Here is an 18,652-nt window from a genome sequence, read left to right on the forward strand (position 1 = left end):
TCTCCTACATTTACACATATTTGGGATCCATGTTCTTTCCATATGGAATAGGTCCCAAATATACGGCAACTATTATCCTGTGGAGCTATTTACACATCCACGATTTTATACAGCTGTATTTCTGCTCACGCCGTGTGTGTGTGTGTGTGTGTGTGTGTGTGTGTGTGTGTATGTATGTATATATATATATATGTGTGTGTTTTATATGAAATTGGCCCTAGTGTGTTCACATCACACCCCTGATGAGTTTAACCCCTTAATGACTAGCTAAGTTTTTTTTTCGCATCTGCCATAACTTTTAGATTTTTTTACATTGATGCGGCTGTATGAGGCCTTGTTTGAGGCCTTGCAGTAGAAATTAATTTATTCCGATGTGAATATACAAAAAAGATTTTCGACATTTTTTTTTTTTTTTACCCTTCAGGTTTCATGCTAAATAAACTGGCAAGTTAAATCTTCAGGTTATTACGGTTATGTAGATACTTAATAAGTGTACGTTTTTTTGTTTCTATGTAATGTATGGTCCATAAAAAATATTTTATGCGAAATATTATTTTTTCCAATTATTATTTTTTTTTTTAATTCAATGAAGGGATAACTTTTTAACAACTTTATTTTATACTTCTAATTATTTAGATATTGGCATACTTTAGGATGTTCATACATTATACTGTGTCACTATGACACAGGCCGCTCTTAGGGCAACACAAATTTTGCCATAACAGGCTTACAGAACAGAGAGCCCCTAGTCTTCAATTGAAGAGGAGAGTCCCTTTTGATCATACCACGATCACGGCGGGTTAGTCACCTGTGGTAAGAGGTACCTCTAATCCTAACTATATTCAGAAGGTTTCTCTTAAGTACAGGAGCTGCTAGATACAGTTCCTGCTTAGTGCATGGACACTCACTGGAGAGCTTATTGGCGTTTTCTACGTCAAAAGACGTGAGACCTGCACCGCCCGCCAATCAAGACAGTAGGCGGTCGTGAACAGGTTAAATTGTAAGCTCCATTGAGATCCGTGACGAGCATGAATAAACAATACTGATGAATAATAAACCAGCAATATTATCTTTGTTTACAGTTCCTTATCACTACAGGGGTCAATTTGGATTATCTAGATGGGGTGCATACAGTGTTTGGAGAAATAACAGAAGGAATGGATGTTTTGAAGAAGATCAATGAAACATTTGTGGATAAAGACTTTGTTCCTTTCCAAGACATCCGGTATGTTGAAGAAATTCCCTTATTCAATATATTCTTTTTACAGATTAAATGTTTTATTTGTTTAATTAGTTTTATTTAACATGATGCAAACAAAGTACTCATAGTGATTAGATAATACATCAAAGTAAAACGAATGGCATAAAAAAAATACAGTAATGAAGTCAATAATGACATATAAAGTACATGGGTAATTTATCAGATCACTAATAACTAGGATAATTGCTAAGGAATTATAAAAGAATAAAACAGAGTATCAAAACACACTGCCTATGCCATATGTCCATTTCACATAAGAATGGTTATATGTTCAGGTCACCAATAAGCCACAGGGAGTCGGGGTCTAGGTGTGGGGAGGAAATCTTCCTCAGATTGATGTATAATGTACAACTGAATAAGTTTGTTGTTGTTTGCCGGAGATACCGTCAGGTGAGAACTCAATATCTCATCTTTATCTTCTGGGGGGAGGTCCGGTATCTGTGTCTGCCATTTATCATGCCCTGGGAGTGGAGTGGAATTGATTCTTGCTGAGAGCAAATAAGTATATAAGGCCGATATGAGAGCTTTGGGGCCCTGAGATTTCAACATGCCTATAAGAGGGTATTCAGATCTAATCGTGTTGTGAGGTGGGAATTGTGCCTGTAGTTGCAAATATCTATACCATTGTAACGGGGGAATATGATGAGCTTCTTGTAATTGAGTAAATGTAAGAAAAGAAAAGAAATAATAAAAAATAGAATAATACAGGAAACCGTTAAAGCAGGTGAAATAAAGACAAAGGATGTAAACCAGTAGGTGAGGTGTAGAGACAATGTAAGGGGCAAAGCGTCAATGTCCAATATCACGGGAGGGCAAGTATTGATCAATGGGAATTTCCATAGGCAATAAACCAGCCTTCAGGTATAGTCCTCTAGACAGCTGAATAACATGTTGAAGGGAAGTCAGGGAAGCTGTATCCTGTGGTCAATACACAAAGACTGCATAATCATTTAGATGGGGAAAAAGATACAAAAAAGGGAGGTATAGGAGGTTTGAAACTTGTGGAGGAGCCAGAGAAGGTCAGAATTTTGAGATGAATTGGAAATCCGAGGGAAGATTACCCAAGTAGCGGTAGGGATGATTAAGAGGTGGGGACCACAGAGAAGCTACGTAGCAAATTATTGATAGCATTCTTCAAAATATTCTTTAACATGTTAAACTAAAATATTGTGACTTTTAAAAATCGAAATCTTTTATAATTTGAGTGGTTGCTCAAGGCTTGAATTTCCTAAATGCATAGTAGTTCAAGATGAGACCGATAAATATAAGCTTGTGTAATGGGTTTGCATCATATTATGACAGGCACTTACCTGAAGAGAAAGTTAAGCAAATTAACCCTCTGAAGGGAACCTGTCCCTTTCATTGAAGCCACTTAACCACCAGCATGTTATGTAGCAGGGGTTTAGCGTTTCGAACATCCCCCACGTCAAAACCGGACGTTTCGGCAATAGGTAGTGAGTGAGAATTTACAACTTGCTGTGATAAGCCAGGGAGTAGAGTCCAGTGGCGTTGGGCGCATTGCGCAGATGCAGCCGAGGACAGTTACCTCGGCTTCATCTGACTATTGAAGAAACATCCGGTTTTGACGTGGGCATATTTGATACTCTAAACCCCCGGCTGTATAATGACATGCTGGTGATTTAGTGGGTGCAAACCTGCTGACCGGTTCCCTTTAATGACTTCTTATATGCCTTTTTATAGTGGTTATTAAAGGGGGCATTATGGTTTCAGCATATAAAGCTTATTCGTTGTAAAATTAAAAATAATAACATTTTCCACTTTCTTTATCCATCCCTCTCCGTTTTCAAGATCCCTTCTTGTAGTCATTAAATGGGAACTACAGAAAGAAATAGTAGAGCTTGAGCTTTGGCAAGTAGCCAAAGTCATAAATGGAATGGGTGGCCTGCAGTACCCAGAAAGATTATGAAAATTGAGGTTATTTAGTTTGGTAAAAAGAAGGTTGAGGATTTACCTAATAGATATGTATAAATATATAAAAGGTCCATACAGAGATCTACCTCATGATCTATGTAAACCCAGAACTGTAACTATAACGAGGCATCCACTATGTCTAGAGGAAAGCAGGTTTCAACACAAACATAGAAGGGATTCTTCACTGTAAGGCCGAGTTCCCACGTAGTAAAAACGCTGCAGAGTTACCGCAACGGAATTCTGTGTGGAAATTCCGCAACATTGACAGTAGCAGCAAAGTGGATGAGATTTTGAAAATCTCCTGCCCGCGCTGCAGAAAAAAATGCAATGGAAACGTTCATTAATTGACCTGTGGTGCGGAATTTAATTCCGCAGCATGTCAATTTATGCTGCGTTTTCGTTGGCTTTCTGTTGCGGGTTTTGCATCCCCATTGCATTCAATGGGGAAAACCTGCAACAGAAAACGAAGTGTTGCGACTTTTGTGAGGGAAATAATTCGGTTTCTCGTTTAATGTTTTTTTTGAAGCCACATCACCATGGCTATAGGCCGTAACCACTAGGAGGCTGACACAAGGTAGGAAAAGTCTTGGCTCTGCCCAGGCAGGCCATTCTCTTCCCACAGACATTGGCTAAATAAGTCTGTGACTATCATGTCTGCTGCCATCTTTTCATTTTAGTTTTATTTCTTTATTTTCTTTTGTCTTAGCAGGTGGTTAGTCAGCTTTGTCTCCAGCCTAGTTAACCCCCTGTGGATGGTGGAAGAGCAGGCAGTTCTTTGTACTGAATTTCCCTCACCGCCGGTCACCTAACCTAATTTTCTGCAGGTGGATTGCTTGTAACCCCAATATACGTGAATGGAATGTTTTGCTTTTCCTCCTTTCCTGGAGGGTTGCTTTCATGGTGGCTCTCCGCTCCATTAGACAAGTATTAGAACTGACTTCCCTGTCTTGCAAGTCACCCTTTTTGGTCATCCATGGTGTTCCGACCTGACCGTCCTTCCTCCTGAAGGAGGTATTTGCCTTACATATGATTCAAGAGATTGTCCTCCCTTCCTTCTGCTCCTCCCCGTCTCATCCAAGGAAGTGGTCTTTGCACTTGACATGGTAAAAGCAGTCTGTGTCTATCTGACTGCGACTGAGTCGTTTCAGTGCGCCGAGTCTCTCTTTGTACTTCCTGGAGGGCCGTGCAATGGTTTAACAGCGGCCAATGCCACCATTGCTCCTTGGATTCGGTCTGTGATTTCGGAAGCCTATTAGTCTAATGGTAAAGTTCCTCCCCTTTGGGTTACTGCTATTCTACAAGGGCTGTGAGTTCCCCCTGGGCAGTCAGGCATCAAGCCTCTGTTGCTCATGTATGCAATGCTGCTACCTGGGCTTCGGTGCACACCTTCGCCAAGTTTTACCAGATTTACTCTTTGGCCTCCTCAGGTGCCAGTCTGGGTCGCAAGGTGCTGCAGGCAGCTGTGTGTTAGGCGGGTCACTTTACTGTGCTGTTTTTCTTTTTAATTTTCTACCCACCCTCTGGGACTGCTTTGCGCCGAAGTCCCATGGTCCTGTGTCCCCCAATGACATTAACAAGAAAACTGGATTTTTATACTCGCTGTAAATCCTTTTTCTCGCTGACTTCATTGGGGAACACAGATTCCGCCCTCTTCTGTTGTTCCAGGCCCAGAACCTCTTGTTCTATTTGGTTGGTTTTTTTCCCCTGGCAAACATGCACGTGTTATTTGTTTTTGTTGTCTTCTCCTACTGCTTCTGCACAAACTGATTTAGCCAGTGTCTGTGGCAAGGGTAGGGCCTGCCTGTGCCACAGCTTTTCCTACTTAGTGTCAAGGGCCATGGTGCTGTGTCCCCCAATAAATTCAACTAGAAAAAAATAACGAATGTAGACCTTTTTACCAACTAAAATTATATGATTATTTTCTACAAATGTTTTCAGTGGTCATACACCTTTATGCTACAGGCAAAAGGCATCTGCAATTATACATTCGCAGATTATAAGATACAAATATATATTCAGTAAATTTTCTCTCATTTTTTTATTTATCTTTTTAATTGGGAGAAGTTTACTTTTGAGGATTAGGAGTCTTTTAACTGTTAATATCTCATGATAGAATAAACCATACTGTGGTTCTGGATGACCCATTTGATGACCCGCCAGGCCTCCCCATTCCTGATCGCTCACCAGAGCCTACGAAAGAGCAGTTAGATGTAAGTATTGCAGTGGTGGAGTTATAACTTCTTGTTACGCTCATGTGAGGTGGTTATTCTTTTTATACCTTGTTATAACAAGGTCTTCTTTATCATGATGATATTGTAATCATTACTCTATTATAATCCCAGAGTGGCCGTATAGGGGCGGATGAAGAAATTGACGACAACAAAGGAAAATCAACTGAGGAAATTGAAGAACATTTGGCCGAGAAAGAAGCTAAAACCAGAGCTGTGCTTTTGGAAATGGTAAGGATACGCTATCGGAAAATAATAAACATATATCAGTTACTTTAGTTAAGGGTTTAGATGGAGACATTTCATAAACGCCCTTTTGACGTTTTTTTTATCTCTAGGCACCTTGTCTGTTCTCCCATTGAGGCGATTATGACTCCGCCCCCAGTGCTCAAGGAAAATTATGTGGGTGATTAGGGTGTCATGTAACAATGTGCTAGTATAAAAGAGGCAATGCAAAAGTTGAGTTGTATAGTAAAGGGTAAATAGATTTGGATGCCACTTATTGTCACCACATCTCATTTTATTTTCAGTTATTTTTTTTTGCTTATTTTTACATTAACCCCTTAGTGACAAGCCTTTTTTAGGCCTTAATGACAAGCTTTCCATCGTCTCATTCTATGAGCAATAAATATTTTATTTTTGCGTAGACATAGCTGTATAGGGTCTTTTTTTTTTTTGCGGGACAAGTTGTATTTTTTAATAGCACCATTTTGGGTTACAAAGAATTTATTGAACTTTTATTAACTTTTTTGGAAGGGGAATAGAAAAAAACCCAGCAATTTCGCCACACTTTTTTGCGTCATAAATTTTCACCGTTTACCGTGTGGTATAAATAACACAATAACTTTATTCAGCAGGTTGTTACGGTTGTAAGGATACCAAATTTATATAGATTTTGTATGTTTTACTACTCTTACACAGTAAAAACACTTTTTTTTTTAAATTCTTAGTTTTTATCTCCATATTTCAAGAGCCATGACTTTTTTTTTTTTTTTTTTTCTACCGATGCAGTTGTATGAGGACTTTTTTTGCGGAACGACTTGTAGTTTTTATTGGTACCATTTTGGAGTAGATTCGACTTTTTTTTTTTTTTTTTTATAAATACTGCATTTTGTAAGGGGGAAAAGTGTTTTTTTTCCACTTTTTAAAAAAAAATTAACTTCATGAAACATTTTTTTTATACTTTTTAGTAGTACCGCTAGGGGACTTCACTATGCGATCATCCGATCACTTTTATAATACTCTGCAATACTTTTAGTTTGCAGTGTATTAGTGCCTGTCCTTGTATAATGGTCCGGCATCTGCTTGGCCATGCAGGCATAACTAGTGGCAGACCTGGGGGGCCTTTATTAGGCCACCCGGCTGCCATTGAAACCACCGACACCCTGCAATCTTACGCAGAGTGCCAGTGGGTTAAGAGAGGGAGCTCCCTCCCTCTCTCCAAAACCACTCAGATGCGGCTCTCGCTATTGAGCGCCGTATCTGAGGGTCTAAACGAGCAAGATCGATACTGATATCGATCTTGACCGTTAGAGGCCAGGGCTGCTCCCAGCCCTCAGTTACCGGTGATAGCTGTGAGCAGGTAGATTTAACGGCTCCCTGCTCTATTTTTATGCAGCACCGTTAAAAAGGCTACTGCATCAGAATAAAGCCCGTTAGTGGCTGCCGTAAAAACACTAATGGGGGGTCACTAACGGGTTGATGTTACTCTTGTGTTAATTTATTATATGCATAAACTTTACTGTTACCATTCTTTTAAGGGATTTGCTAAAAAGAAAGCATTTTTAGGTTTCTATAACTCCTATTTATTAGGCTAAATGTAACACAACCTCTCAAAAAGGGTTGTCTAAACTAGACTACCCATATTCTGAGTGCTGATTGCCGCAGGTCTGGCTGAACTAATTCTCAGCAGTCAGCTGTTGTCATGGAAAAGTTATAGGCAGTCACACACATTTTGCTGCAGGGGAAACACTGCGTAATTCATGTACATACAGCGTACACAAGGGGCGGGAGTAAATATTCCCTACCGTCTCTTCACTCTGGCTAATAGACGGGGGGGGGGGGCTCAAGCGGACCCCCCCACAATGATGTCCATATGCCCTAATTTTAATAATAATGTCCATGCATTTTTATAATGTAAGAAAACACGTATAAGGCTCTGTTCATGCTAGCGTTTTTTCACTTATTCTACTCTGTTGCTTTTACAGAAAAGTGTAGATACATTTTTCTGTCAACACAATTTTCCTGATGACAAATGTGATTAGTTGGCATCAGTTCGTCTCCGCTCCATCAGGTTCTATTTCTTTTGGAGTCGTGTGGTCCGCGTTGCTATTCTACCCAGTAAGAAAAAGTAAGCACTGATGATCGTTATTTCAAATATTAAAGGGGTTGTCTCAAGATTAAATATTATCCCCTAACCACAGTATAGGTGATAACCTTCTGATTGGTGGGAGTCCGACTGCTGGGACCCCCACCAGTCACCAGAACGGGTGTCCCGTTCCTCAGCCTGAATGGAGCGGTAGGTCGAGCATGCGTCCTGCTGCTCCATTCATTTTCCATGGCACTACTGAATATAAGCCTAGCGATGTACTCGGCTACCTCAGGCAGTCCCATAGACCGTGATTTGAGCGCATGCTCGACCTGCCGCTCCATTTATTCGGAGGAACGGGACCCCCGTTCTCGTGATTGTTGGGGGCCCCAGCAGTCGGATCCACACTGATCAGCATGTTATCACCTATATTGTGGTTATGGGATAACATTTAATCTTGGGACAACAACCACTTTAAAATCAATGGAGCAACAGATCCTAACTGGGCGATTCTGCCAAAAAATAAAAGCTCTGATTTTTTTTTTTCTTCTGTTTATTGAACACTAATACCAAGAGATATTTTAATAATCTATTTTCTTTATATAAATAACTTTTTTACATATTGCTATAATTATTGTACATCACGTCACAACTTTTAACCTCTGCAAATATTATTTTTTTTTAATCATAAATACAATTGGAAAAATGTCGAATTGATTATAACTTCTGTGTTTCCCGGCAGGGAACAGGTTAACATAATCAATGATGCACTGCGTGCCTTAACATCCCTCTTTGCCCGTCACTACCTCAGCCGGTCTCCGACATTGCAGACGAGAGCAGTGTAAATTGCAGCAGGGCCAGGCAGATAGCGCTATGCGGGTACTCTGGGGTGAAATGACATTCTAGTGTCTGAAGTGCGAGCAGCAGCAGAAACAAATGGGACATGGATAACTTCAAAACCACAAAAAAGGCCATACTTACTAAGTGGGTGGGTGAAAACCCGTTTCCAGCAGGACGCAGACAGGTCAAAAAATGCTGCAGAAGGAGAAATGCTCTAGAAAAGTTCTAGTTAGGGATTTCGCAAGGCACTGGGGTCCCTTGACGTTGGGTTGCGAGCTTTGCGTATTTTGGCCAAAATAACAACTAATACCCCGCCTTAGCTAACAGTAGCGGCGTTACAAATAGGCTGTGATTCGGCAAGATATGCCATGCCTGACGACCAGCACATTGTCCCTCCACGTATTACACATAGTACTGACACCCCATGTACTATTCACAGCACTGACCCCCATTCATCACACATTTATTTCTTACTACATTATCACACAGTTCTGACACTTCCATACATTCACACCCTAGCATAACACTGACACTCATTTATAACACACTTGTGAGCACTTAGTTCGCCACTCCCCTCAAGACTAGTGGGAGGGGCTATCACTATTTAATGCACCCTCCTTCTGCAGCATTTTTAGACCTGTCTGCGTCCTGCTGGGAACGGGTTTTCACCCACCCACTTAGTAAGTATGGCCTTTTTTGTGGTTTTGAAGTGTGAGCAGGACCCTGTGCAGTGCCGGCCCCAAGATGGGGTTTTAAATAAGTGACATTAAGGCTGGATACACACGACCGTGATTGGACCGTGGGAAACGGTCTGTGTGTCAGCCGGATTTCCTGGCCCGGTCACGGTACATGTGAACGGGACTCCTGGCGTCAGTCATTTAGGCTACAATCACATGACAATGAAAAAAAATGGCCTTTAAAAACTGATCAATTGTCAGTTTTTCATGTACATTTTGCATCAGTGTGTCTCCAAATTCTCATCCATTTCCAGTCCGTGTGTCCGTTTTTCATGGCCATTAAAAAAAGAAAAACAAAGAATGGATTTAGTTTGTCAGGGTTTTTTTTTTTTGTCCCAATCCCCTGAAAACACCACGGTGCCCATGTAGATAGTGCTGAAATGTACCTGCAGATAGTGCCACACTGCCCACATATAGTAACAGTGCCACCCCTAATTAAGTGCCACAGTGTCCATGTAGAAAGTGCCACACCCCCTTGCCGATAGCACCCCTCCTTGTAGATCGCAGCACCCCCCCCCCTCTTGTATATCGCATCCCCTTCCCTTCCTTGTAGATAGCGCCACTGTAGCTGCCACTAGGAGCTGAATCCCCGGGCAGAGGTTGCCGAAGTTTTGGCCAGGGATTCAGTTCCTAATGGTAGCTACAGTCTCGCTATCTACAAGGGGGGATGGGGTTGTAGTGTGATCTGCAAGGGGGGTGCTATCTACAGTGGGGCGATACCTACAGGGCGTTGTCTATATACTAGGAGTCCTTACTTCCCCACGAACTGCTGTTCCGTACACTACTGTTCCGTACTGTCATTTTGTTCCGTACAGAACAGCAGTTCCATGGGGAAGCAGAGAAAGAACGGGGCGCAGCTTGTCAGATAGGGCGGACCAGGCAGGTGACGGGGCAGAGCTACCACCTGCAGTACGGCACCACTAAAGAATCGATTCAAATATTCTGTTAAAAAACAGAATCGTGAGAGCCCTTGAAGGCAAATTAATCAAATTAGTTTGATTAATCACCCAGCCCCACTTCCATTAGGATCCTTTATACTTTGTTTCAATCCATCTAAACAGATCCCTTAAAGCGTGATTCTAGTGTGAACATAGCCTTACCTAGGTCTGGGCAATTAATCGAAAAATAATCTAAATAGAAATTCAGCGCAATTAATCGACGTCATCTTGCGCATTTCGGTTTCATCAATTATTTTTGTGTGGTACATATATGGGGGCAGTTATAAGTGGCATTATACTGTGTGGAGTATAGTTATGGGGGCATTATATTGTGGGGGGCAGTTATGGGGGGGCATTATACGGTGTGGAGGGCAACTATAGGGTCATTATACTGTGTGGGGGCAGCTATGGGGCATTATACTGTGTGTGGAGCACTATGGGGGCAATATACTGTGTGGGGCAGTGTCCGGGGTATATTATATACAGTAGTATACAGCAGGCTCGGGGGATAAATATTAATTTAATGGTGTAGCATGCAAATATGGGGCGAGTCATGCACAAATGGGTGTGGCCTAAATAACTGTAATCGAGGTTACATGTTCAATTAATCGTGATTTTCATTTGGGTCATAATTGCCCAGCCCTAGACTTACCTCCCTGCCCAATAACCCAAAGAGGCTTTTTACATGGCCAGGCAGTTTGGTCATGTCAAATAGGATATTTACACGATTACTTGATCTTCAGTGTCAGTATGGGACCATGTACTGGCCGCGGTTTTTATTTGTTTTTAGTTTCTCGAGCCTATGATCGCGCAAACATGTTTTTATACAAATGTTTGTTCTTGATTATTGCCCTGTGCTGGATCACACCTTTTATACGGGCCAAAAAAAAAAAAAGACGGTTGCTATTCTGCTTCACGTCTCTCTATTTAAAAGGGGATGTGCTAGCGACAAGATGCAAATATATGGGGAATTACATTACGATCATTGCTCCATATAAATGGGGCTAACAAGCGCGACATGCTGTATCTTCGATCGGCGTTCGTTTGCCGTGTAAAAGCACTGTTCGTCTATATTGTTTACTGAGATATCAACAATAATGAAATATGATTTCTTAAGGTTGGCGATATACCAGATGCAGATATAAAACCTCCTGAAAATGTACTCTTTGTATGTAAATTGAATCCTGTTACAACTGATGAAGATTTGGAGATCATCTTTTCAAGATTTGGAACCATTAAGAGGTATTCTCTTAACCTGGATACTATATACTCGTTTATGTTATTTAGCAGTTAACTCCATAGAAATAGGCAAAATGTATAGGTGTACAGAAATTAAACGCTATATTACTCTTAGCCAATATTCACTTCAAGATTGACTGGGAGCGGAGAAACATGTGGGTAAGTTGCTTATAAAGGTTTTTTTTTTTAAATCCTTATTCTGAACTATTGTTCATTTATCTTACCTCCCATTTTATTAAAAAAACAAAACAATTGCATAATATACAAGCCGACTTGATCGTAAATAAAATGTATTCTATTTTGATGTTTTCACGGGAAAGATCAAATTCTGGCCGTTATTAAGGGCAACCCAATACGCTCTGGAGCTGTTAGTGCAGTCGACTCCTTTTCAACATGTTGATCATCTGTGGAAGCCAGGTCTTTAGCAGCTTTTTCTCTTACATGATAGGCAATTTTATTTATTAGTGGGATTGATTCCAGTAGGAAGTAAGAGTAGTCATGAGGGGAGAGGTTTCAGTTTTCCCATTTAACAAATGGTAGTAGTGATAACTTTATTACTCTTCTAGCGGTACTTTGAGGAATTGCTGTAAATGCAATTTCTTCATTGTATAAAGGTTCCTAAACACTCTGCTATATTGCCAGCCACAATGGCTATATTAGATGTCATTGAGAGTAAATTTCAAGTCTCATTTGAGAAGTAACAAGTGTCCTACAGCCATTTATGTCCACAATTGTAGGATCTGATAAAGGTTAGGGACTGTGTGGCTATCTTTTAGACAAGTAGCAGTGATATTTTATTCACGTCGTACTGCTTGTTTCCAAATCGGGAATGTAATGGGTGGCTGGAAAATACAGATGTGTTTTAGATATGACAACTTTAAACAGTATGAAATTTCTATTTTGGTTCTGAAGTACGTTTTAGGGCTATATTATTGAAAATAGTTTTCCTGCCTACCTCAAACCACAACGCATCGCCAGATCCGTTGCACAATGGATATCAGCAGTGCATGACTGATTCATTGACTGCCAGTGGACTACACTAGGTTCCGGCAAGGTATCCATTGTTTTGACTGGAAAAATCCCATCAAATTTAATGGAATGTGCTCAAACGCAGATGTAAACATAGCCTTGGAAATCTGAGCAGAATTCGGATTATAGATGTGGATATTTAAAGTAGCTGCTTTTGGGATATGTAGAATGAATGCATATTGTAACATTTCTGGCTTTTCCCCCCCCATTAACTAGTTGTGAAATAATTCGGGACTGGAAGACTGGGGAATCGTTATGTTACGCATTTATTGAGTTTGAAAAGGTATACATTTTATATTACGTACAGTCCTTTGGTAATAAGGAAATAAAAGGACCATTCATAAATAACGTTATCTCTCATGATTTCTCAGGAGGTAGACTGTGAGAAAGCCTATTTCAAGATGGATAATGTACTTATTGATGACCGGCGCATTCACGTGGATTTCAGTCAGTCTGTTGCTAAAATAAAATGGAAAGGAAAAGGTACTTGCGGTTATCTGCATTTTTAATGCGCACAGCAGGTTCTTTTTGTTACCATACAGTGGAGGAAATAAGTATTTGATCCCTTGCTGATTTTGTAAGTTTGCCCACTGTCAAAGACATGAACAGTCTAGAATTTTTAGGCTAGGTTAATTTTACCAGTGAGAGATAGATTGTATGAGAACAAAAAATAAAATCACATAGTCAAAATGACATATATTTATTTGCATTGTGCATAGAGAAATAAGTATTTGATCCCCTATCAACCATTAAGAGTTCAGCCTCCTCCAGACCAGTTACACGCTCCAAATCAACTTGGTGCCTGCATTAAAGACAGCTGTCTTACATGGTCACCTGTATAAAAGAATCCTGTCCACAGACTCCATTAATCAGTCTGACTCTAACCTCTACAACATGGGCAAGACCAAAGAGCTTTCTAAGGATGTCAGGGACAAGATCATAGACCTGCACAAGGCTGGAATGGGCTACAAAACCATAAGTAAGACGCTGGGTGAGAAGGAGACAACTGTTGGTGCAATAGTAAGAAAATGGAAGACATACAAAATGACTGTCAATCGACATTGATCTGGGGCTCCATGCAAAATCTCACCTCGTGGGGTATCCTTGATCCTGAGGAAGGTGAGAGCTCAGCCGAAAACTACACGGGGGGAACTTGTTAATGATCTCAAGGCAGCTAGGACCACAGTCGCCAAGAAAACCATTGGTAACACATTACGCCGTAATGAATTAAAATCCTGCAGTGCCCGCAAGGTCCCCCTGCTCAAGAAGGCACATGTACAGGCCCGTCTGAAGTTTGCAAATGAACATCTGGATGATTCTGAGCGTGATTGGGAGAATGTGCTGTGGTCAGATGAGACTAAAATTGAGCTCTTTGGCATTAACTCAACTCGCCGTGTTTGGAGGAAGAGAAATGCTGCCTATGACCCAAAGAACACCGTCCCCACTGTCAAGCATGGAGGTGGAAACATTATGTTTTGGGAGTGTTTCTCTGCTAAGGGCACAGGACTACTTCACCGCATCAATGGGAGAATGGATGGAGCCATGTACCGTCAAATTCTGAGTGACAACCTCCTTCCCTCCACCAGGACATTAAAAATGGCTCGTGGCTGGGTCTTCCAGCACGACAATGACCCGAAACATACAGCCAAGGCAACAAAGGAGTGGCTCAAAAAGAAGCACATTAAGGTCATGGAGTGGCCTAGCCAGTCTCCAGACCTTAATCCCATCGAAAACTTATGGAGGGAGCTGAAGATCCGAGTTGCCAAGCGACAGCCTCGAAATCTTAATGATTTACAGATGATCTGCAAAGAGGAGTGGGCCAAAATTCCATCTAACATGTGTGCAAACCTCATCATCAACTACTAAAAACGTCTGACTGCTGTGCTTGCCAACAAGGGTTTTGCCACCAAGTATTAAGTCTTGTTTGCCAAAGGGATCAAGTACTTATTTCTCTGTGCACAATGCAAATAAATACATATAATTTTGACAATGTGATTTTCTTTTTTTCTTTTTTTTATATAATCTATCTCTCACTGGTAAAATTAACCTAGCCTAAAAATTCTAGACTGTTCATGTCTTTGACAGTGGGCAAACTTACAAAATCAGCAAGGGATCAAATACTTATTTCCTTCACTGTATGTGAATAAGTGTAATGATTGTATTGGTGCTTTAAACGATAGTCACAAAGAAAATACTTATAATATAGTTAACGTGATATAGTGTTGTATTTTTACCCCTTGTTTTTTTTTTTTTATCACCGTGAAGTGTTTGCATGAATAGAATTATAGAGGTATAATTAACCCTTCTCAACCAGTCCTGTAAATACATTTTACTTTTGCCAATAGACTATAATTTGTGAAAAATATAAAATGTGCCACTAGGGAATTACTCACAGCAGCAAATAGTTGTGGTATCGTCAATTGACACTAATAGATTAAATAAAAACATTGATTCATAGTGTGGTCACATATCGTTTTGGTGTTTTATAGGTATAGGTTTTCATAAATGAAATGCATACTTTTTGGCCACAGAGATTTTTCGTAGATCTAATAATAATCGTGCAGAAATTCCACTTGTCTAGTGTCCACCATTTGACTACCATTCCCCTGATTGTAGCAAAATGCTCAAAATCGAAGTTAATGCTAAAGAAAGTAAATTCAAATGAAAAAGAAATCTAACCCTAATGTTATAAACAGTACAAATATCTTTATAAATGAAAAGACTAATGCTACAGATGTAAAGGCATAACTGTCATGGAAAGTACACAACACACAAATCACATAGAATCTGAAAATATAGAACCCCCCCCCAGAACAAAGTGTGTCTGATCAATATAGTACAAAAATTATTCTGATTTCACTTTCAGGTGGAAAATATACCAAGGATGATTTCAAAGAATATGAGAAGGACGCAGGCAAATCTACCAAGCTTGCCCTGAAAGACCAAGCTAAACCCAAGCAAGAGTATCTTTTGCCAACCTAAACTTTTCAGATCATATAGGTAATGATCTTGTCGTTACATTTTTAAAAAGGAAAAAAAAAGTTAGCGTTTTAATGTCTTATGACATATCTAGGCGTTTGTTTAGGTCACAATGTTTTTTTACTAAAAAGATAAGTCATGTATAGTGTCCTGTCACTGAACTACATAATGAATATACACAGTTCAGCCATAACATTAAAACCACTGACAAGTGAAATGAATAAGGATGATTATCCTGCTTCAATGACACCTGTTAAGCGGTGAGATGTATTAGGCAGCAAGTGAACAGTCAGTTCTTGAAGTTAAGGTGTTGGAAGCAGGAAAAATGGGCAAGCGTAAGGATCTGAGCGACTTGAACAAGGGCCAAGTTGTCATGGCAAAATGATTGGGTCAGAGCATCTCCAAAACAGCAGGTCTTGTGAAGTGTACCCAGTATGCAGTGGTAAGTAGCTACCAAAAGTGGTCCAAGGAAGGACAACCGGTGAACTGGCAACCGGGTCATAGGCGCCGAGACGCATTTATGCCCGTGGGGAGCGAAAGGCTATCTCGTCTTGTCCGATCCCACAGAAGAGCTACTGTAGCGCAAATTACTGAAAAAGCTAATGCTTGCTATGATAGAAGGTGTGAGAACAAACAGCGCATCGCAGCTTGCTGCCCTTGGGTCTGTGTGGCCGCAGACCGGTCAGACTTCCCATTCTGACACCTGCCCACTGCCAATAGCCCCTACAATGGGCACATGGACATTAGAATTGGACCATGGAGCAATGGAAGAAGGTGGCCTAGTCTGATTAATCACGTTTTCTTTTACATCTTGTGAACAGCTGGGTGCACGTGTGTCGCTTACCCGGGGAAGGGATTACTATTATTTATTTCATTTTAGAGGGGCATTAATTCCAGGGCATTGTGGGTCATTACGATTGTGGCGATACCAAAATTATATAGATTTTGTATGTTTTACTGCTTTTACACTATAAAAACCCATTTTGGTGTCGCCATGTTTTAAGAGTCATCATTTTTTTAATTTTTCAGCCGATGCAGCTGTATGAGGGCTTGTTTTTTGCAGGACGACTTCTAGTTTTTATTGGTACCATTTTGGAGTAGATGCAACTTTTTAATCACTTTTTATCAAAATACACATTGAACAGAAAATAGCAATTCTGGCAGTGTTTTATATTTTATTTTATAAGGCGTTCACCGTGCGGGTTAAATAACGTAATCGCTTTATAGGTGGGGTCGTTACAGACGCGACGATACTAAATATGTGTAATGTCTTAATATTTTTTTTGTTTTTTCATATTAAAGTATTTTATAAGGGAAAGGGTAGGATTTTCTGGGGAAAGAAGTTTGATCTATGGGGGCCACACCTTGCAACTTTTGGACTTAAAGGTTCTGCTGCTAATGTCTTGGTGCCAGACACCACAGTTCTTGTGAAGTCCATGGCTCCAAGAGTTGTTTTGGCAACGAGGGGGACTTACATAATAATAGGCAGGTGCTTTTAATGTTATGGCTGAAAGGTGTATATCGTATTATTTTTGTATTCTATTCAGATTAAAAAGGGTCCCTGAGAACGAATATAGCATATGAACTTCAGAATTGAGTGCATAAGATTTGCTGTCCTTCTGCAGCGAATTCTGTGTAAAGGTTCGTAATTGTGTACACATGTCCATACAAGGTATCTAATGCATGTTCTCCGTACATAAACTTCTGTTTATGCAAAGATTGCATTTAAATGAGGTGTGAGGCCTCATGCACACGACCGTAAAAACTCCCATTATTACGGGTCGTAATTACGACCCGTAATAACGGGCTCATAGACTTCTATTGGCGACGGGTGCCTTCCCGTTTTCTCACGGGAAGGTGCCCGTGCTGTTGAAAAAGATAGAACATGTCCTATTTCAGGCCGTAATAACGGCACGGACAGTCCATAGAAGTCTATGGAGCTCTCGTAATGACGGGTGGCTACATGTGTGCACCCGTCATTACGGCAGCGTTGCTAAGCGACGTCAGTAAATAGTCACTGTCCAGGGAGCTGAAAGAGTTAACTGATCGGTAGTAACTCTTTCAGCACCCTGGACAGTGACTACCGATCAGTATAAACCTGTAAAAAATAAAAGACGTTCATACTTACCGAGAACTTCCTGCTTCCTCCAGTCCGGTCTCCCGCCCGTTGCCTTGGTGACGCGTCCCTCTCGACATCCGGCCCGACGTCCTGGATGACGTTTCAGGCCATGTGACCGCTGCAGCCAATCACAGGTCAATCACAGGCTGCAGCGGTCACATGGACTGCCGCGTCATCCAGGGATGTCGGGCTGGATGTGAAGAGAGGGACGCATCACCAAGACAACGGCCGGGTAAGTATGAATTTCTTTAACTTTTATTACAGAAAGGGCTGTCCCTTCTCTCTATCCTGCACTGATAGAGAGAAGGGGCTGCCGATTAGTGCAGTGCTATTTTGCCGCCAAAAACGTGCCCGTAAATACGGGTGGAATACGGGTGACACCGGACCCATATTTACGGGCACGGGTTCGTAAATACTGGTGCAAAACGGGTCGAATACGTGTGACACCGGACCCGTATTTACGCCTGTATTTACGGGTGGGAAAAAATACGGTCGTGTGCATGAGGCTTAAGGGAAATTTTATTCACTCTTTTTGGTTAATCTGATCAGTGTTCTTTCTTTCTTCCAACACCCCTTTAACCCTTTCACTGGTAACAATGTATGTAATACGCCATGACTTTTTAAACACGTGCCGCGACCAATATTTAAGGAGTTTAGATATGTGTATCATATTAAAGAGGCTCTGTCACCACATTATAAGTGTGCTATCGTGTACATAATGTGATCGGCGCTGTAATGTAGATTACAGCAGTGTTTTTTATTTAGAAAAACAATCATTTTTGACTGAGTTATGACCTATATTAGCTTTATGCTAATGAGTTTCTCAATGGACAACTGGGCGTGTTTTACTATATGACCAAGTGGGCGTTGTGGAGAGAAGTGTATGATGCTGACCAATCAGTGACCAATCAGCGTCATACACTTCTCTCCATTCATTTACTCTGCAGATAGCGATATAGCTATATCTCTATCTGCAGCCTCCTACACACACACTAACATTACTGCAGTGTCCTGATAATGAATATACATTACCTCCAGCCAG

At 40.8% G+C, this 18,652-nt stretch overlaps 1 protein-coding gene across 2 annotated transcripts in view; it reads left to right on the plus strand.

Moving 5' to 3' along the window:
- PPIL4 (peptidylprolyl isomerase like 4) overlaps positions 1–18,652 on the plus strand; it is a 48,420-nt gene that overhangs the window by 18,956 nt on the left and 10,812 nt on the right. For both annotated transcript variants that reach the window (XM_075862569.1, XM_075862570.1), the window contains exons 5-11: positions 1,083–1,225; positions 5,307–5,403; positions 5,536–5,652; positions 11,362–11,486; positions 12,729–12,795; positions 12,884–12,995; positions 15,379–15,475. In XM_075862569.1, coding sequence (XP_075718684.1) covers positions 1,083–1,225; positions 5,307–5,403; positions 5,536–5,652; positions 11,362–11,486; positions 12,729–12,795; positions 12,884–12,995; positions 15,379–15,475 — 758 coding nt within the window. The remainder of the gene's footprint in view (positions 1–1,082; positions 1,226–5,306; positions 5,404–5,535; positions 5,653–11,361; positions 11,487–12,728; positions 12,796–12,883; positions 12,996–15,378; positions 15,476–18,652) is intronic.

The sequence above is a fragment of the Rhinoderma darwinii genome, chromosome 4 (genome assembly GCF_050947455.1).
Source record: "Rhinoderma darwinii isolate aRhiDar2 chromosome 4, aRhiDar2.hap1, whole genome shotgun sequence".
NCBI lineage: Eukaryota > Metazoa > Chordata > Amphibia > Anura > Rhinodermatidae > Rhinoderma > Rhinoderma darwinii.